The following is a 22,210-nucleotide window of genomic DNA, read 5'->3' on the forward strand; positions in this document are numbered from 1 at the left end:
TTTAATATTCCCAGTGAATATATGCAAAAAGCACTGATATTATCTGGTTATACATAATGGTCAATGTTCAAGAATTCATTTCTTAAACAAATCAGCGACCTCATCACAGCATGGCATATTTTAACAACTGCAATTTTATAATTAAGTGTATTTGCTAATTACGTCATCTACTCTTATAATTTGTTTGAAATTTTCTTCCAATGAATTACTTTTACTGTTGGTGAATATATAAAAGTAAATATCTATTTTGCTTAAAAAAACAATTTGTTAGCCGAACCTATGACAAGGTACTTTATTTCGTCCAAATACGGCCGTATAGTGTAAACGAAATGCGTCAGCGGGACAGCAAACGTTGTAACAGGACATGTGCATGACAAACAATGACAATGCACTTCTGACCACTGCAGAAGTATATTGTAATCAGCACTATTTATGAGTGTCAACTCTAGTTTTAACATAATAAGCCTTTAACAAATAAACAGTTTGAAAAGAATAATCTTTCGGCTTATGTTGCAGATTTCTATGTATATGGGCCCCATCTCCCACCCCTCCCCCTCATCCCCCAGTATTTACCCCTTCCTCCTTCTCTCTCTCTCTCTCTCTCTTTCCCCACTTTCTGTCGTTTATGTTATGTGTCACAGTGACCATGACCATGGGCTCTTTATACGTTTTCAGACAGATCAGTTTTTGCTGTAAAAAGGGCCAGTTTATTATCTTCAGCTATGGTGTGGAAAAGGTAACGAATCAAAAATACAGATTTGTTTTCACTGTCAATGTATTCACACGATATGTTTAAGCTCTCATCACGTTACGTTATAAAAGCAACATACAGATGAATTAATGAATATAGTACTTTGACTCTGTAATGATTTGTATAAAGAAATGGAGTCGCATAATGATACAAAGACTCAACAAAAACAGGTTTGCTTTAATATTCATAATTTATTTCACCTTTTGTTACACTATGAAAGCTTGATGGACCTAAAAGAATAACTTTTCGATATAATGAAAATTTGGTGACACGACATTAGCTCCTGCGACAATTTGATCCGGGTTTAATTTCATCTACGATGGAGAGTGAGGGTTAGGAATGCAAAATGTTTTGATTTATATATATTCATCGATTTAATTACGGGGTTGGCTAATTTTTGTATGGTATATCTTTTGCGTCCTCTGATGTAGGGAGCTCCTACTGACTGGTTCAATCCAAATTCATGAACTGCCTTAGTAAGCTATTGCTGCATAATTGGTGTTCCTATTCAAAGCTCTTTACATGAAATGAGGATCAATTTCTTTGGAAGAATTTTATGATTCTTAGGCTCCCATTCTCAAAAGAGAATTTCTTTTAATCCTCAGGCCAAGGGCTAAAGATCATGACATGTGTTGAAGAAAACTTTATCTATTCTATTTTTTGTTTGTTTAAACCTCCTTTGTTCTTTGACTGTTTCAAAGCATTGACTTGCAACGCTCTCTATGCACCGATTGGGAAAAAGTTGCAAGTTGATTGAAATGATTTCTTTCACAATAAACCTAGATAGTATTATTTGACAGTTTTTAGCAGTTTTGCTAAAATGAGAAAATGGGTTCTACAGCTACAACATTACTAGAGTGTATTATTTAAATACATGTAAAAGAATATAATGTTAAACTATGGCTTTCCAGGGACAAAGCAGATTTTATGTATTATTGCACTCAATTCAACAAATCCACTGAGAAATTTCCACAAATAAATGCTCAGGTTTGGCACATGGCACTAAATGTATAGTTGTTGCCATGATTTAGTGTCATTTACCTAGAGCATGCATTCATTTTTTTTTATACATGGAATAATGAAACTTTCTCAGTGTACCCGCTCAGTGAACCACAATCGTATACAGTGTACATAAATTATGAACAGGCCTTGTTTCTAACCCATCCTGGTAAAATCCTCTGGTGGAATTCAGCCCTCTGAGTTCAAAGTTTCTGTTTTATAACTTCTTAGATATCTTTTTTGTTCTGAAGTGCTATTGCTTTGGATAGATATGAACAAATTGTTAGTGTTGGCGAGCAATATATATAGTAGCTCATGTGAATGATCAGAAGAGAACAACTGCCAATAACCCTTGACTTACTATATGATGTTTTCATAAAATCTGTCCTTTAAAAACACTTTTGGATTTTGACGTAACGAAACAAGGACTTTGTTTCTTTTCATTATCATAGAAAATTTTTACAGGGAAAATGTGTTAGTCCACATATAACAATGGAGTAGGGGTGTGCATGTTTGTGTTAAATAGACTACATGTATATCATTGGCTTAGCAAGATTATTTTGGTTTTATTGACTTGATTTCAATAGCTCTGAGTAGATATTAATCTTCTTCATTTGAGTAAAAGAACACAACACAAATAATTATCAATCATTTGTACACATTCAATGGAAGTGATTTAAGTCAATGATTTTTTTAAACTCATGGTGATTTAAATCACGATTTAAATCAGCCAACCCTGTTCCATTATACTAATTAAAATAACTTAATTTTTTGTTCGAGAATTACACTGTACTGTATATTGAATTTTACCTTTCAACGCGTGGGTCGTTTGTGTTTTTCAAAGTAAATGAAAAAAATACAATATTTTGCTTAAGAATAAATTAGAATACATCATTTGTAGTAAATGAATCTGATAACACAACTATTCTACAAATCTCAATTCCTATCCTTTTTCAAATTGTTCCAACGGAATATGATTGTCGTTTAATTGCACGTTGGTAGCTGTTTGTATTCTTCAAAGGCCTGCTGCCAGTCGGTCATTTCATCCTTCCAATCATCATAGCTCTCCCGCCATTCTCTCTCATCCTCGTCAATAGTGTCTAGTTTTGAAGAAAAAAGAAAACATCATTATAACATCTTGATAATCTATGTGTATGTCCTCACCATATATTTTGCTGTTATTTTGTTGTACCTCACATGAAGAAAGCACATTCGAATGGATTGTTGGTTTATCTTAATTATTTTCACTGTTTCTCATTGTTAAGCACGATAATTCACCCCAAGTAAAACCAATGTAACCAATTCCTATCTAACATGCCTTATCAGTTTTCCTTTCTTTTTTTTTGTTTCAAATACTGAACACTCCTTAAAACTTACGAGGAAATTACAAAGAATATTCTGTATATGATACCAATTTAACCGTCTTACTTGCAAATGTCTCCAAATCTGGTAAATATTCGTTCCAGAAATGGCACTGTCTCGCCAACACAGCTCTGCCTTCACCCAGTTCTAGAGAGAGTTCCTTGTGTTTGAGCTCAGGGATAGTGTACAAGGGCCATGAATCGACTCCTACACCTGCTTCTCCATCGACACTTGACTTGCTGGGGTCACTGAGGAAGAATAAAATAAATCATGAAATATATAGGGAAAAGTCGTACAAGTCAAATGCAGATATATTTTCAGGAGAAAATAATGAGGATTGATTGCACTCTTAATCATCCCTGAGCCTACATCCCGGAGCGGGTACGACTATGATTGCTGAATCTATGTTTGTAAGAATTCCTTCATTACATTCCCCCGGGGGGGGGGCACTCGACCAAAAAAGTGGTGGGGTGTGCCGCGGGCGAGACAAAAAACGGGGGCCTTGGAACGGGTTTATTGTTATTGTAATAAGGAGGGTCCTCGGAACGGGCTTCGGAACTACAAATGTTTGTGAAAACGGGGGTCCTTGGATCGGATCGCCAGCGTGTGAGTGCGTATGCATCCCTATGGAACGGTCATGCGTGCATGATGCAGCTAGAGCGGCCTCCGCCGAGTGCGCTCGCGCAGAGCTGAGGCGATGGTCGGACAGCGCTCTGCGGCCGCTTTTCACCAAAATTGCAGCTTATTGTAGCAGATCAATGCGATTAGAACGGCGTAAGGAAAGTATGCGAAGCTTTGGAGCGGATTTCTTTCTTCTTACTTCTCGATTAAAGGAGAAAATGCTATGCTGTGGAGCGGCTTTCTTTGTTCTTTATCTCAATAAAACAAAAATGCTATGCCTTGGAACGTAAAAATAGGGGTCCCCTCCGCGGCACATACCCACTATGCATTATATACTGAGTGCCCCCCCCCGGGATTACATTCTAATATGCATACACAGTCCGGCAGTTACCTGAGCTAATCGTGGTCACTAGGTAACGAGGTTGTAATAAGCCACAACGGTGAACTGAAGTAAATTTGTCCTCATTCAAAGATGACATGTTACATTTTGTTATAAATCAAAACTCGCGTTTTTTTTTTCTTTGAAAAAGATTGTCTTACCCTGATTTGGCAAAGTTAGTCCAAAATTGCATGAACTTGACGGACAGGGCGTTTTCTTCGTCGGTCATATTATGTCCGCGGATGTTATAAAGTTCATCGATGAAAGGGTGGCCCCACACAAATGTCAAATCTTCTGCGTGCCCAGCGCCCAACCAAGGTATGTTCGGATATATGTCTCCATGCATGAATAAACTCCTACAGCAGAAAACGAAATAAAAGGCAATTGATTAATCATTCATTTAAGACACGAGCATTATTTAATACAGTATTATACCATAGATCATACATGCTACATGACTGTATACGAGTACCATCCAACGTATAGGAAAATGGGAATTTTCTTTAGAGCCAGTAAAATTATGCATTGTGTAGTTATCGTACGTACCATTCGCTTACAAATTAATGTTCAAACATTAATCATAGACTACAATCTGGGATCACCAAAATTATTCAATATTATAAAAACGGGTTCAAGGATGTAGCCAATGGTGAGTGCGTATTCAAGTCACGTGTTCATGCTTTAATTACGCGCAACCTTCCAGTCGTGCATTTTTCGTGCAGCACTGTGCAATTTTTGTGCAGCATTAGTTCCAATAGCACGTAAAAACTGATACGCGTTCCGTAAAAGAGACTGGCTAGGATTTTGATGCGCTTACTTAGGCGCGCATGGTATATACGCCTGTGATGTCATAATTGACAGTCTTGTGATCTCTTCGTCTGTACGATCGTAAACAAGTTTGAGGGATTTGAACAAGATTTCCATAAAAAAATTCATTTTTGCCCACTCGTTTTATAAAACAATGCACATTTTACGATTCGTGATGTTAGTGACGATGCGAGCAACTCTCGGACATTCACAATATTATGCAAAAGCACTCGGCGCATGCGCCTCTTGCTTTCGCATAATTGTCAATACCCTCGAGTGTGCTGCATCGTCATAACACACTCATAAATGTGCATTAATTGTATAATAGTACACAACTGGACCAACATGACAAACGACAGTTAAGTTTCACGCCGCAGGGTGCAAATGCACTAGACTAGATCCTCATTCAATATACAGAGACTTAAACAGAGACTTTTAATTCCAACTTTGAGTATGATAATTGTATTGTAATCTTGCAAATGAAATGAAAATGAGAATATAATAAAGTATACCTAAAGAAAAGTGCATGAATACGACCTTATAAAATATTTTTTTCTGACTATTTAGAAATTCATGTCCCAGGTAGAAGTATATCCTCTGAAGACACACTTAAGTTGACATAATTGGAATACGTTGAGATGCTGTAGAACCCTCACTGTTGCATCCTCAATGGGATGAAACAAACTCCCTTTGACATTAAGACAATCCCCAACAATGAATCGTTTAAGAAGTAAATAAAACCCTTTATTTTTGTTTAAGCATTAGCCTTCATTTATATATGTTTGCAAATTGTGTATTGGGTTTTGTGTGAATTACGTATATTGAAATCATGAGCGCTTTTGGGCCATTTGGGAAAAGCGCGATATGATAATTGGGTATCATTATTTATTGACTCCCAAAGACATTGTGAATATCTTACTTGGATGGTGCATGCGTCATGAAATATTTGTGAACAGTCGAACCAGCTTCTTGGTGTTTTCTCATGACAAAATCAGAAGGACAGGCAAATTCTGAATCGGTGCCAAACTTCACCCATGACTGGAAGTAATCACTTTCTGGATCGTCAGCAATTGTCCAGTCAATATATTCCTGCAATACGGCGTCGTGTACGATCTCATCATCTCTACCATTGTTGATCATGGTAGCCTTGATGATGTACTCGAAGGTGGTTCTGTTGATTTCTGGTGGTGTAGGACTTCCGATGTACTGTGGATAGAAGAGGAATGGCATCAAGGTCCCCTCGTCTCTGTTGAAACCTATCATCATGGGCAAGTTGACGAAATTGCCCATCTCATAGTGTTTGGTCGGTGTCTCTTCCAAGAAAGTTCCATCCATAGTGACGGGATAAAACGCTGCATAAACCTAAAAATCCATTCATAGGTTTATAAAAGTAAGTGCTTTGACATGCACTTTAAACACGGTGTTTAAAATATTTAGTACGTCGTTTATCTAATCACTCTCAGGACTAATGTTTAAACTTTCTAGACAAGTTTTTAATAAGTTTAAACCATTGTTGTTAGAGTGATGGGTTTCAACAACTTTCTGAAATATTTTAAACAGTGTTTTTACAGTGTGCACCATTATATTTCTATATATATATTGTAACCATTATGATCCACGTGTCACACTGATAGATAAACTACAGTTGATTCAAACCATTAGTAAACAAAAAGTCGAAAAATTTTACCTTATCTGCTGCTGTGCTCAGGGCCACCGGGTCTTCTATGTCTCTTAGACAAGAAACCAAAGCAGAGGTAGAGGAGACATCTTCACAACCCATCTCTCTTCCAAGTTGCTGTGCTTTTTCAACTTCGCTAGCTGGATCGTGCCTGAAAGCCCAAGGACACAATGTTGTTCCACTCTGTCAGATTATAATCAATAAGATGAAAGACTTGATGTAACAATGTTCTAAGAGTTTTTGTGTGATTATAAACATGTTAGGATGATCATATCCAATATACATGATAGTAAACAAGCACCCTTGAGATAACGCGTTAAATTCAAGAAGTGATGTACTTGATACTAATTTTTGATAGCCCTATACGTCCTTTAGAATCAAATACAATTAACAGATTAAACAAATAGTTTCAACAGTTGCGAATGCTGGAGTGCCTCAAGGCACAAAATTAGGCCCAATTTTATTTTTTATCATGTTTGATTATGCATGTCAGAATAAATCTTTACCGCACTTTAAATATGTTGACGATTTTACTATAGTTCAAAATCGTTCAAAACGAACTCCTACTGTATCATAATGTAATCTAAATGAACTCGTTACCTGATCATCTGATAATCTTATGAAACCAAATCCAAATAAATGCAGTGTAATCAGAGTTACTTTTCTGAATATCCACCATTACCTAATCTGTTGCATATTGGTAACACTTCTATGCAATATTCAGAAACTGTTAAAATACTTGGTGTTTATATTCAGTCAAACTTAAGATGGGATGAACAAATTTCAGACATTATAAAAAGGTGTAACAAAAAATTGTATATGTTCAGACTTGTCAAACAATATAAACTCCCTATGTCAGACATTGTTCAAATTTCCATTGGATATATTCGTCCAATATTGGAGTATTGTAACCGGTTTTCAATGGATCACCAAGTGATAAACAGGTAAAGGACTTAGAAAAAATACCAAAAAAAAAAGAGTTTGTAAAATAGTTCTTGGCTCAGATTAAACAGACTATGAAAATGCACTAACAAAATGTGGATTAGAATGTCCTGGAGGAAGACGAAGAAAACTGTGTATGGAGTTTGCTAAATCTCTTTTTAAAGAACCCTCACTGTAAGAACTGGCTACCCAAAAGGAAAAATGTCTCAATCTCAATAAGTGTCCAAACTTTGCTCAGATAAAATGCAAAACAGATCGTTTTAGAAAAAGTGCAATACCATATTTCATTGATTTACTAAATTCTAAATAAATTTTTAAATTCATATCCCTGAAATCAACTCAAATTTTTGCTATTATTTTAGTCTCCATTTCAAACCATTTGATATTTCAATTTTTAATTGTCTAATATTCATCACTATTTAATATTGTATTAACATGGTTTGTTTTTCCATGATATGTCATTATATTCAATTAATTTTTATGTACACTTGCTCTTTAAAAATTATTAATTATCTATGGACATGACATGTTTAAATCGTAATTGTTACTTTTATCCATGACTTGTGAACACTTTATTGTAAACATGCAAATTTCAGCCTTCTGGCTGTGTAACATGTATTGTTTTTTATATGAAATAAACCATGATTGGATTGGATTGAATTGAATTAATAAAGGACCGATAGACCACTCCTTTCTTTGATAAAAATATATTTATTAAATCTGACAGTTACAAAAATTACCTGAAGAATTGCCTGGTTAAAGAGGCCTCTACTTTGTTCTGAAAGAAGATGAAAATTGACACTCGCTGATCCCGCGCTTTCTCCAAAGATAGTTATCTGGTCCTTATCACCACCAAAAGCTTGAAAGAATATTGAAGAACAAAATAAAGATGAGTTCATTTAATTAAAAATAAGTTTTAGTTAAAACAAAGCAAACCAACACATCACGTGGCATAGGTATCTCACCTTCAATGTTGTTGTAAATCCACTTTAATGCAGCAACTTGATCCAACATTCCGTAATTGCCAGGAGATTCAGCATCCTCTGTAACAAAAAAAAAGTTATTGAAATGAAACTGGGTGGGGGTCTTAATCATTTTAAATCAGTTTTATTTTTCAGAAGTGTTGATTTCGATTATAGAAACGCAAGCAATCACGGCAATGTTTTATCTCACGCTGACGTAAGATAACTCCCCGAATATTTCCCTTTTCTAAATTATGAAAAACCATCATCCCCTATTGTTTTACGAGTCACACAATATGAAGTAACATTAAATGTAACATACTTATAAATTAAAACATCATGGATAAAAATTGCGTTCGAATGAGTGGTTATCATTTACCAGTTGAAAACTGTGCAAAGATTGCCAAGCGGTAGTTGAAGGTTACCACTATGACGTCACCGACGGCAACAAGAGGAACTCCGTAGTAGTCATAAGTCATTGCTGTCCCAGCTGAAAACCCCCCTCCGTGTATCCACACAAGGACGGGTATACCAGATGGCTAAAATAAAGTCAGATTTTAAAAAATATGCATAATGCACTCTTCATATCTTTGCGGGAATGTCAGGTAGGCTTACAGAAAACTCGCATGTTTAAAATTATTCCATGATTCTCAATTCGACTTAACTTATCCCTCAATATTTGAGGTATATTCCTTAGGATATTGAACTTTGTAGAACCCTTTCCCTTTTTTGTTTCAGTGTAGAAGGGGCTTATATTACCAAAATGGGAATTATTAATTGCAGGGGCGGATCCAGGATATTTCAAGGGGGGGCACATTTTACCGTGGAAATATTTGACAAGGAAAAAATAAAAATAAAATATATAAATAAATAAATAAATAAATAAATAAATAAGGTTTTTAACCTTAAATTAGGGACATTTCGTCCACAAATGAAAACGTTCATCCCTTGCATGGGAGGGGAACGCTTCTCTTCGACGGCATTTTTACATAATAAATTTTAGTTTTGCCTGTCAAGAGGAGCGATTAATTGGTCTGTCTGATTATGGAATACCATGCCGACCCTTTGTAGGCATTCTATGCATATTTTGGTTCGGTCTCAAGCCAGATGATTGAATGTTATACGAATTCTCTTTCCTCCAGTTCCAAACCTCGTGTCTGTTAGGATAAAATTATACAGGACTGGATCGTTCCTTCTCGACCATTGATCCTTGCCATATCATCAGTTTATTCGTGCGCAATATACGATGGCACTTGAATGTTCAGAGCAAGAAATACGTGAAGGTTTCGTTACATCTAGTTAATCATTAAAAATATAAGATAATATCAATACAATATTGCACTAAGGAGTGGCTCATTAGAACTGGATTTTTTTTTTGGGGGGGTGGTTTACAATGTCATTACTGACTATAAATGTACCTGTAGGAACAAAATATTTTTTTTTCAAACGGCATCAGTTTTTGGACAATTGAAACGAGGATGGATGTAGGATTTTAAAAAATGACTGCCTCATTTAAGTGAAGGTAAGCAAAAAAAATACATAATTATTTGCCTTTTTCCAATACATAGCTTCGGATAATTATCGTTATTCTGCAACTACTAAAGAACACATTTTGATTGTAAAACGACCAGGAGACCAAAAGTAGTCATTCGAAGGTCTTCGTCTGGGTGATATCAATTAAGTGCCAACAAAATATTGTAGGATACACCTACCTTTGGGCTTGGAGTGTAGACGTTCAGGTAGAGACAATCCTCCGACAAAACCGGGAAGTACACTGGTGAAGGAGCTTGCTGGCAGGCAGGTGAGAACTCCGTAGCATTCCTGTCACCTACCCAAGTTGTCATGGGCTCTGGAGGAGCAAACCTCATCGGAGGACTTGCGAATGGAATACCCTTAATCGATGAGAAGTTGATCAGGTTGTATTAGCGACATACACAATAATTGTCAATACTATTTTAGGTGGGCATTCATAATTAATAGACTGTCATGTAGGTGTTACTGCCATCCCCATTCAGGTATTGAGCTTTGTTTGATTACCAAACACTATTCACTCAGTTGCATCTCATCGGTAAACGAAATTCAAAAAAAGCTACTTGGAGATTCAAAATAAAAACAAAGAATGTGCTTATGACTCTGTATCTCCAGCAAAGAGATGAAAAGATAGGTACATATTTGCCCTTTGGCATGTTCTTGTTAGCAAGACTGGGGTTCTGCATGACAATAACGTGGTAATGATTATCAAAATGACGCATTGAATCCGATATTCAACTCCCTACCATCAAAAGTGCTTCAATTAATACATTTCTGACGGTATGAAGAATTAACATCAATACCCGTCCGACCAAATACGTACATAGGGCCTACTCACACAACCTCAGCTTCACATACACACACACACATACGCACCTACGCACTGTAAACAAGCATAGCTGAAGAAAAAGGGGCAAATGCACGATCACAATTATTGTTTCTATTCGTAATTACTTACCAGAAATACATCGACATCTTTGGTTACGTTGATGTACCGATCCTCACTGAACTGAACAGTCTTCCCTACAAGATCACCTTCTGCTACTGTCACTCTAGGGCTAGGGCTTTGACCAGATACGCCGAGGATCGCACAGACGAAAACCGTCAGTGAAATAGGTAAGCACTTCATCTTCCTTAAATTAATATTATTTTGTTTGGTAGTTACGCTACTGTGCTCGTGTCACCTTAAAATAATAAGTGTTCTTCATAACTCAGAAGAGTTATAGAAGAGGTAGATTCCAATTGGGTGTATGAACTTAAACTGATGACGAGACATGCAAGATTGATATTTGGAATAAGTTATAAAATAAACCAGTTTCAAAAGGGTGGAGGAATGTGCGTCCAATATTTGATTAAGGTGGTTTTGTTTGCCAGTTACGTAATTCAGATCATACACCGATTGTTCGATCACGATGCGGCAATGAGTTATTGTTATCTTCAAACTATCTTGTTTGTTTTCTGGCTTTCTTTTATTTCTTGTCTCACCTAGTCTTTACCACCCCCCCCCCTCTTTATCTCCCCCCTCTCACTCTCTTTCTTGCTCTCATATTTCTCTCTTTCTCTTCCTCGTATGTTTACATCCCCAATAACTCCTACAGTGGATTTTTCAAATGTTTCAAGAATCTTTTTTAAGACTAGCAACTGAACTCCAATAAGGTATAGCATACAGTAAATATTTTTGCCATATAGCATTTAGACAATACCGTGTGTCTGGTGTAATGCTTATATTGGGCGACTGATTAGCGTCTAAACATTGACCATTCAAAAGAAAAAAAAAGGATGACAAAAATTAATCAAAAGAAAACCCTTCAGAAAATAGTCCTTTCAATACTATAGAATTATTGAATTCGAATAAAGGTTTCGTTATGAAATTCCAAATAGAGCTTTCTCAAGAGTTTCATCATTTATGCTTCTAAACTAAATACTTGGAAATTACATGTCAGGCCATTCCATGAGCTAGTCTTAATACATGTACACACAGTATACCCTAATAAAAATCAGAAATACATTCGATTATTTTGTTTAAAGATAATGATGTTAATGATACTTTTATAGACATTAAAGAACGCTTGGAAGCATACTGTGGTAAATATTTTCTAAGAAACAGTGTGAAATGACACACATTATATTCTTTTTATTTTTTTATTGCTTTACGCTTTGTATTTGTGTTAATATATCAATTTCCATGTTCTTATGCTCATTTCATTATGTTTTTTCTGTATGTAATATGTCATTATTTATTTTCAATCACTGTTTTTATTTCTGCATGTTATGATTATATGAATGTACATTTGACAGGGCTCCCTTGTAAAGCAGGCCAGTTCTGGTCTTGAGCTGGTTCTGTTCAAAGTGAAATGCATGTTGGTATTATTTCTAATGATAAAGCACTCTCCTTGTCATAGTTCAGCGGCAATGAATCGAAAGTAAGAAATTAGGAACAGAGATCTTTTTGATGTCGTGAATATCCCCGATTTATTTTAGCCATAATTGTTATAGTTAGCATTATTTTGACACCAACGTTTTGCGGGTGTGTTTTGTAAGTTATTTTCTTTCCCCAAAATTCAGCTGTAATCCTTAGTTCTGATCAATTTCCATCTTGATCCCTGTCACTAAATCTCCGGCAATTTTCATAATAATTTATTCATTCCTAGTCCACTCCTTACCATATTTTCACTATTATCTTTATTTATTTATTTATTTCTTTATTTATTCATATTCCACAATCATCAAAGTACATTTCGTAATCATGTTTACAATGAAAAAAAAAATGCATAACATATGCAGGATTGAAACGTAGCAATGAAATTAAAAAAGTGGAGGGGCCTACTAAAAGCAGAGCTTGTAAAATGTAGACCCCCTATCAAAACTTTATACAAGGGTAATATGATACAAATAGAGTAAAATAATCAGCAAAATTTTATAAAATTATATAGATATAAACACTGTAACACAAATGTATTTACACTATATACCAATTTAAATATTGACTTTAAAAAATAATCAATACTACCGTGGATAAGTATGAAGTTCACAAATATTAGATTGAATCAATAAGAATTCAGGAGAAATTTTTTGATGAGTAATTTAAATCGTATAAGACTAGCTGCCTCTTTCATTTCTCTGTCCAGAGAATTCCAGAGTTTTGGTCCTGTGAAAAATACAGTTTTGCTAAAAAATACTGTTTTACTTTTAGGTAAGTGGTAGTCATTTGATTGTCTCGTATTATATGAATGTAAAGTATTGTTTCTCATAAATTTCTTTTGTAGGACATTAGGTACACTATTTCTATCTAGCTGATACATGAATTGGAATAGCTGCAATCGGTACAGGTCATTGATTTTAAGGATACGTTTCTGACGAAACAATTCATCCGTATGAGCTCTAAAGGACATATTGCATATTATTCTCAGTACTTTTTCTGAAGTAGCAAGACTTTATTTAGTCTCGTTTGAGAGGCATTACCCCATGCCAGAATTCCATAATTAAGATATGGTAGAATTAATGCACAATACAACATGGATAGCGCCTGTGCTGGTAGAACGTATTTCAGCTTATTGATGACTCCAATATTTCTTGACACAGTTTTGCAAGTATTGTTGATATGAGCATTCCACGTAAGCTTGTTATCAATAGTAAGACCTAAAAATTTTGTTGTTTGCACTTCTTTTATTTCAGTATTATCTAAAAGTATTTGATGCGGTAGATGTTTCAATGTATGACTAAAAAGCATATGATTAGTTTTTTGCAGATTCAGTGACAATTTGTTGGCTTTAATCCAGTTTGTTACTTTTTTAAATTCTGTATTCATAGTGCTCACAAGTACATGTGGATCATGGTGTGTATAGAAAATATTGGAATCATCAGCAAAGAGAATAAATGAGAGAACATGAGATGAATTTTTAAACAGGACTAAGTTCCTAACAAGTGCATATGTAGGATGAAATATGCTGATCTGATACAGGGGAGTTTTTTTTTTGTTAAGCCGTAGGATAAAATGTATAGACACTACACTATGCTTCCTAATATTCAATCTAATTGCATGTTGGTAGCTGTTTGTATTCTTCAAAGTACTGTTCCCACACTGCCATTTCATCTTTCCAGTCATCATAGCCCTCTCGCCATTCTTTCTGATCTTCGTCAATCGTGTCTAGTGGTAAGAATTATAATCAGAAAAGGTAAAGATCAGTTTACATAAATATATAGAATTTACATATAGTTTCTATGAAGTGTCAATGACTAGCTATATTATTCGATTCATTTTATTATTTGTACGGAATATATTTTTTGTCATTGTGTTTGAGAATACAAATAACACGAATGATAGAAGTGTAATAATATTTTGTATCCATGACGTAAACCTTTAACACTGGCGTTGATATCTGTCGAAATATTAGAATTTCCTGTTTAAAGTAATTAACGCAGTTTAGGTACAAGCACCTTAAAATAATTTTTGTTTGCAGTGACACAATTTTTCCCTTTTTTTGAGGTGGTAAATTTCTACCAAGACATGGTATCCAAAACGCTGAAAATGAAAATATATTTATTACGTCATCGCGTCATTATGCCTTCTCCATTGTGTCTGTTAATCAAATTGTCCAAAAATGCTGTCGTGTGTATAAACAAAGGTGACAGTTCTAATAACATCGCTATTGATGCGGATGCATATGGAAATCAGCGACAAAAAAATGCTACACTGCACTCATGTTTCCTCAAAACTAAAAAGAATGTGAAAATTCAATTTTTTAATATGTGCTCATTAGTCCATAACTTAACGGATCATATCATTTCATTTATGTGCATAATACTTAATGTTATAACGATTGAATAGATTGTTATAAATTTTCATAATTGCTCTAAGAATCTCTTTGATGCAAAATTACTCTGCTCTAAGTGGAACTGTTATTTATCATCTTTAGATACGAAAACATTATACAAGCGTTTAATCTTTGTGAAGGGTTATTGCAAAATAAATCGAAGTTGAAATATTTGAAATTTCATGGCTCTTTTACGCACCCCCCCCCCCTAAAAAGTCTCGTGTCAGGTTTTTTTGCCCCATCCTAGTGAAAAAAAAACTTTAATAAGGTCCGATCTCCCATGAAAGGATCATATCTGTCCAGGAAATGATCACATCAGATCATATTCCGAGTCATTTTACACAAAACATGGGCTGTCAATCTTAGCCGGGTTTTCCATTTATAGAATATGTATTCATTTTATTTTTACTTTTCAATTATAGGTATAAAGGCCCTCTAACATGCCTACATATATCCACCCACACATGCATCAAACCATATATACATACACACACACACACACCCATACATACAGCTTTACACACATACTTGCAAATGCCTCCAGATCGGGTAAATATTCGTTCCAGAAATGGCACTGTCTCGCCAACACAGCTCTGCCTTCGCCCAGTTCTAGGGATAGTTCCTTGTGTTCGAGCTCAGGGATAGTGTACAAGGGCCATGAATCGACTCCTACTCCTGCTTCTCCATCAACACTTGATTTGCTGGGATCTCTGCAGACGAAAGGTGAAGTATTATCAGACCTTCCTTTTTTTCAGAATAACATAAAATTACATTGACATACGGTTCATCATTGTAATAAGAATCACGCTGATAACTGTTTTATACACACATATATATATATATATATATATATATATATTATTGTTTCACAATGCACGAATGCGGATAATGAACAACGTACTCTTGATGTTCCTAGACTTAGACACGCTAAAATTTAATGCCAGAAAAAGGGCTGGAAAATCTGACCACACCTAGCTTGTGGAAGATGACGGTTACCTTTTCTAAAGAAACTCACAAAACATTGCTAGTCGATGCACCATGTGAATACACGTAAATGTTCACCCTAAAATGCAAAAGGTGTGTTATCCCTAAAAGTACTATCTTTGCTAGAGAAGATCTGCGTCAGTCAATTGACACCAGTGGTTATTAAAGTATAAGTAAGTACGATTACTATTTGCCACGTTTTCTGAAAATTCATTCAAACTTGAAGAGCAAAGTAGACTTTATCAATTGAAGTGTTTGTCAACCATGATTATCGTTACTGAGATGAACCCCCCAACTTACCCAGACTTGGCAAAGTTTGTCCAGAACTGCATGAATTTCACGGACAGTGCGTTTTCCTCATCTGTCAAGTTGTGCCCATGAATATAGTAAAGCTCATCAATAAAAGGGAGACCCCAAACAAACGTTAGATCTTCTCCATGACCAGCTCCTAACCACGGAGTATTCGGATAAATATCTCCATACAGAAAGAGACTCCTGAACATGAACATGATGAATAACATAGTGATTTAATGTGAACATAATGCATAATGCATAAATACTGAGAGATTAAGCTATCATGACTACGTGGGATTAAAAAAAGATATTTAACAATTTTCTTACTTAGATGGTTCATGTGTCATGTAATACTTGTAGACTGTACCACTAGCTTCAGCATGTTTCCTGACGACAAAATCCGATGGGCAGCCAAAGTCAGAATCAGTCCCGAAATTAACCCACGATTGAAAGTAATCGGCTTCTGGATCATCAGCATTAGTCCAGTCGATGTATTCCTGGAGCACAGATTCGTATACGATCTCATCATCCCTGCCATAATTATTCAAAATTAACTTAACCACTCCTTCAAAGTAGGTGCGATTTATTGGTGGTGGAGTCGGGCTTCCAACGTAGTCTGGAAGGAAAACGAACGGGTTCAGTGTGCCTTCGTCCTTGTTGAAGCCAACCATGATTGGTACGTTTGCAAAATCTCCCATCTCATAGAGGTTGGTTGGGGTGTCATCTAAGAATGAACCGTCCAAAGTTACTGGATATTGTAACTGATAAATCTATAAACAAAAAAAGAGTTATTCTCAAGCAATATGTGTTAAAAATATTTGTTCTTCGAAAAAAAAGTAACACGCATCTTGAAAGGGATTTGCCAAATATTATATCACAGAAATATGGTCGTCTACCGTCAACAAGTCAATATACAAATTAATGCGACTTATAAATTTGGTTGAATGCGTCCTATATTAATTTCGAATGTATAGGGAGACGAGACGAAACACTACCTATCACTGTTGAGGGTGAAGAAGATGAACACCTTAAGCATAAGTTTGTTCTTAAAGAAGTCGTGGAAATATGCAACTCTTGTATACTTTCCCGAAATTTAAAATATCGATAATCCTAATTGAAATTACAAGATTCATTATCCCATGCTATGCCGTAATTATTAAACTCACACATAAGGATAATGTTGTAAGAATCACAAAAAAAATCAAAATTGTATAACACAACATTTTGAAGAAAAAATATCAGAAAGATACCTCGTCAGCTGCCACGCTTAGTTCCAGGGCATCTGCATCCCGGAGGCAGGAAACCAAAGCAGAATTAGAGATGACATCGTCACAACCCATCTTTATTCCAAGTTGTTGTGCTTTCTCAAGCTCAGCAACTGGATCGTGCTTGAAGGCCCATGGACTAAACACAGTCCCACTCTGTAATGATTTATGTTTACGTTGTCATGGTTATTTAAATGATTTAAAGTATATTGGAATGTTGACGAAGATAAAAATTGCAAACAGTCTTGGCTTACCAGATTCTCTGATAAACAAATTACAGCGTGTTCAAAATGCATGTGCCAGACTCATTTGTAATTCCCCCAATCTGCGCATGTCCGTGAAAGCGTCACGACGTTGAATCGGATATCTCCCGGAATTTTGAGCTAACTTTGTGGATTTAATCGGAATTTGGATATTTTAACTGAGTTTTGTCGTTTTGAGATACTTTTGGATATAGCATAACAACTCGCAGCTAAAGGATATTTCGATTTTCTAGCGAGAAACAATGTATTCTTACATGACAACTCCCAACTCTGCCACGTTTACATCACCACAGGGACCTAAACCCGTATTTATACAGGCACGGGACGTACCAAGGACAGATACACACATTACAGGTGAGGAGTTGTATCTAGCATTGTCTCGTTCAATTGATCATCATGTTATAACGGGGGTACAACGCATTGGTAACCTGTGGAGAATTTATGTAAACAGTCATGAAGCGAGAGTGAGCCTCATATCAAGTGGATTAGTGATAAGAAACACCACAATCCCAGTATATGATACAAACCCTTATACTAAGGCCAAGAATGAGAACTTGACTCGTGTACTTATAAAGGACATTCCTCTATCAGTAGGAGATGAACTTATCAAATCAACACTACAAAACATGAAATGTCAAATAAGAGGTGAAATAATTCGTCAAAAACTAAGAGTGAATGGTAAACTGATTGACTGTCTGAACGGGGATCGAATGTGTTTCATAGACCCACCCTTCCAACCCCTCCCCATATCTATCGTGGTTGCTAACCTATTTCGAGCCAGAGTCTTCCATATTGGACAACCTGAGAGAGTGTCAATTTGCTCAAGATGCCTCGAAAACGGACACCATTCGTCACAATGCACCAACAGCGTGAAATGTAGAAACTGTAAACAGACCGGCCACGTAAGCAGCACTTGCACAGCAAACGTAAACACAGCCACACCCAGCGAGTTACGTAACACCACAGCCGATCATGAACCCCGTGAGAACGCCATGAAATCTGGACCCACATCACGTGATCACGCCGCAACCGCCAATGGGGCTCGCCCGAAGGAGAGAATGCATACACCACAGAGGCATACACAACAAGCTGACGCATCGTCACCTTCTCGCAAACAACGTCAACCACACATCACAGGATTTCTTCGTACACACACACCGTCACAGTCTGATGAGCAATACAACACAACAGACGTAGCAAATGAATGCGACTCAGGAGACGAGACATCGAGCGAGGCAGACCAGTTTCAATCGCCTTTCTCACCTGAAACACCAACACCGAAAAAATCCAACAAAAAACCTCCGAAGCGGAAAAGAAAAGAAAGATCAAACACAGGAAGATAAATTGATGGAAACGAACGATGGAAACGAATGAAAAAACACCGGAATACTCAACCCTAATAACATAGCTATTAACTCAAAAGTTCTACATTTGATTTCGGTCAATGTGAGAGGAATACGAAATAAAAAGAAACGAGATAAAATATTCAAATGGTTAGGTTTTCAAAAATACGATATTGTTTTGATGCAAGAAACTTTTATAACCAAGGACCTTGAACCAATATTATATACAGAAAGAAAACGTTTAATATTTTTTAACAACGGTACCAAGCATTCAAAGGGTGTTTTAATTGGAATAAAGGATGGGTGTTTTAATTGGAATAAAGGATGGTTTACCTATAGATATCATAGAATGTATTAGACAACCCGGTGGTCGTGTGATCGGTATTCGATTATCTTACAGCAATAAGTTTTATTTTATTGTAAATGTTTATGCTCCGACAAAATCATCGGAAAAGTCTATTTTTTCAGAGGTTTACTTTCATGGCTTAAAGCACACATACATAAAGAAGATTTGTTATTATTGGGTGGAGACTGGAATTCAGTTCAAAGTTCATGTATGGACACCCATGGAATTAGTTATGCATATAAACCTAATGACCTGTTGCAAAATATATGTAAAAAGTTGAACTTAGTAGACATCTGGAGAAAATGTCACCCTTCACTCAAACAATTTACTTGGCGGCAATACTTACTTGGTTATTATTCCCGATTAGACTATTGGTTAATTTCATATGATTTATGTTCATTTGTACATTCCGCAGATATAAGACCCCTTCTGAAATGTGATCACAATGCTGTGTCCTTAAAACTTACAATTTCATCTTTAGTCAAGGGTAAGGGTGTATTGAAATTTAACAACTCACTTCTTAGAGACGACATATTTAAAAAAAACAATCAGAAATATCATAAAGAAAGTAAAACTAGAATATAAAAACTATAATGATCAAATGTTATGGGATTTATGCAAAATTAAGATCAAAGAATATTCAATAAAATACTCAAAGACAATACAGAATGAAAGAAACCAAATATATCATATTTTGCAAAGTAAACTTGAAATCCTTTCGAAAGCAAATGATGCTCACCCGAGTGACAGTAATCTTACTGAACTTAACGATGTTACTAAGAAGATTGATAAATTAATTGGAGATAAATGTAAAGGTGCCTTTGTGAGATCCCGTGAAAAATGGATGGAAGAAGGCGAAAAATCATCAAAATATTTTCTCAACTTGGAAAAAAGGAATGGTATAAAGAAACATCTAGACTTTTTGAAACGGGAAAAAGATGTCATTTTTGATGAAGAAGCCATTTTAAAAGAAATCTATGAATACTACCAAAATCTATATTCAAATAAGAATAATGTTCTTGCAACAGAAATATATGATTATCTCAATGATGTTGAGTTTACTACCCTGTCGGAAGAAGAAGCTGACCTTTGCGAAGGTTTACTTACGGAATCCGAATGTTACAAAGCATTGAAGTCAATGAAAGGTAATAAAACTCCAGGTAGTGACGGACTATCAGCAGAGTTTTATCAATGTTTTTGGCAAGATATAAAATATATGGTTATCAATAGTTTGAATGAAGGCTACATAAAGAATAAGTTGTCAGAATCTCAAAAGCAAGGTATTTTAATATTGTTATATGAAAAAGGTGATAGAGGTTTACTTGACAATTGGCGTCCTATATCACTTCTAAACATCGATTACAAAATTGCAGTCAAAGTCATTTGTTCACGTCTTCAGCGTGTTATCGATAAAATAATTTCTATGGATCAAACTGGTTATCTCAAATTGCGTTCAGCTTCAGAAAATGTTCGTTTAGTTGAAGATGTAATTGATCTTTGTTCGCACCTAAATCTTCCAGGTTATTTCATTTTTTTAGATTTCAAAAAAACTTTTGATAATGTTAACCATCAATTTTTATTTCAGTTATTACATAAATTAAAATTCAAGGATTCATTTATTAATTGGATTAAAGTTTTGTATAATGATGCTTCCGGAAGAGTGATTAATAACTGTTGGATGTCACAAAATTTCAAAATACAACAGGGTGTAAGACAAGGCTGTCCACTCTCAGCCTCACTGTTTTAATTAATTGCCGATGTTATGGCAAGAAAAATAAAACAAAACGATAATATTGAAGGAATAATTATTCCAGGAGAAAATGGAACCCAGTGTTCAGAAAAAGAAATAAAAATATCACAGTTAGCTGATGATGCAGCAATTTTTGTGAGTTCTGTTAATTCTGGTAATATTGCGATAGAAGATATAAGGCAATTTGGAGAAATTGCAGGCCCTAAACTTAATTTAACAAAAACTCATGCAATGTCCATCTTCCCTCAACATGAAACCTTAAGAGATATACAATGGACAAATGATCCAGTGAAATACCTTGGAATTTTTGTAGGTACAGATAAACGTAAAAAAGAAAGAATGAATTGGGATACAAAGTTAGTTAAAATTCAATCTATAATGAACATCTGGAAAATGAGAAATTTAACTATATATGGCAAAATAGTAATACTTAAATCTTTGATAATATCACAAATTGTTTACCCTGCAACTGTAATACACGTACCAAACAACCTGGTACGTGAATTAGAGAAAATGATGTATACGTTTATTTGGGGCTCGAAAAAAGAAAAGATAAAACGAAATGTTTGTATTAATTCATTTCATAAAGGAGGATTAGATATGATAGACTTAAATTCAAAATTATCTTCATTAAAACTTTCGTGGATTTCAAAATATTTAAAATACGATGATCAACCATGGATGTACTTGTTTAAATTTTGGATAGCAAAGATAGGACCGATGCCCTTGTGTCTTCGTTTCAATTGTTCAAAAAAGATATGTTAATTGTATGTATGAAAAAGCAAATTCCATCCTTTTATACAGATCTATTATGTTCATGGTATGACATACGTTTTACTGACTATCATAATATTAATAGTATAAAACACGAAATTTTATGGTATAACAGTCATATAAAATTTGAAAGAAACCTTTTATATTTCAAAAGGTGGTTCGACCACAATATATTTTATGTTCACCAATTATTACGTAATCATGCCTGGAAACCTTCCGAAGAAATTTTTGAAACAGTAGCATGTAAATCTCTTTTAGTTGAATTTGAATATTCAAAGCTAAAAAGAGCTGTCCCAGCTGAATGGACTGACAAATGTGACACCTTATCTCCAAAGCTTCCAGAAGA

The 22,210-nt window shown here is 35.3% G+C and overlaps 2 protein-coding genes across 3 annotated transcripts in view; both read right to left on the reverse strand.

The window, feature by feature from the left end:
* LOC121411259 (cholinesterase 1-like) overlaps positions 1–22,210 on the reverse strand; it is a 34,872-nt gene that overhangs the window by 1,620 nt on the left and 11,042 nt on the right. Inside the window, exons 6-10 of one of the 2 annotated variants that reach the window (XM_041603874.1) lie at positions 17,374–17,544; positions 16,451–16,893; positions 16,130–16,324; positions 15,374–15,555; positions 14,017–14,178 (exon numbers count right to left, since the gene is read on the reverse strand). In XM_041603874.1, the coding sequence (XP_041459808.1) occupies positions 14,063–14,178; positions 15,374–15,555; positions 16,130–16,324; positions 16,451–16,893; positions 17,374–17,544 (1,107 nt within the window). In that variant the 3' untranslated portion in view covers positions 14,017–14,062. Of the gene's footprint in view, positions 1–14,016; positions 14,179–15,373; positions 15,556–16,129; positions 16,325–16,450; positions 16,894–17,373; positions 17,545–22,210 lie in introns of those variants that run through there. The other variant, XM_041603876.1, reaches the window with a different exon arrangement.
* Positions 923–11,505, reverse strand: LOC121411258 (cholinesterase 1-like). The gene is made up of 10 exons (XM_041603873.1): positions 10,990–11,505; positions 10,214–10,393; positions 8,881–9,040; positions 8,505–8,582; positions 8,280–8,398; positions 6,607–6,780; positions 5,839–6,281; positions 4,274–4,468; positions 3,179–3,360; positions 923–2,850 (listed from the first exon to the last, which is right to left on the reverse strand). Exons 1-10 carry the CDS (start codon positions 11,158–11,160, stop codon positions 2,735–2,737), a joined length of 1,818 nt encoding a protein of 605 aa, XP_041459807.1. The 5' UTR covers positions 11,161–11,505; the 3' UTR covers positions 923–2,734.

This window comes from Lytechinus variegatus, chromosome 3 (genome assembly GCF_018143015.1).
Source record: "Lytechinus variegatus isolate NC3 chromosome 3, Lvar_3.0, whole genome shotgun sequence".
In the NCBI taxonomy this organism is placed as follows: Eukaryota; Metazoa; Echinodermata; class Echinoidea; order Temnopleuroida; family Toxopneustidae; genus Lytechinus; species Lytechinus variegatus.

Excerpts from the sequence above, each read along its gene's own strand:
- LOC121411258 (XM_041603873.1), bottom strand. The coding sequence starts at position 11,160 with ATGAAGTGCTTACCTATTTCACTGACGGTTTTCGTCTGTGCGATCCTC. Across the intron at positions 10,394-10,989 it reads AAGATGTCGATGTATTTCTG|GGTATTCCATTCGCAAGTCC; the intron begins GTAAGTAATTAC and ends TCATCGATTAAG. Across the intron at positions 8,583-8,880 it reads CTTTGCACAGTTTTCAACTG|AGGATGCTGAATCTCCTGGC; the intron begins GTAAATGATAAC and ends TTTTTGTTACAG.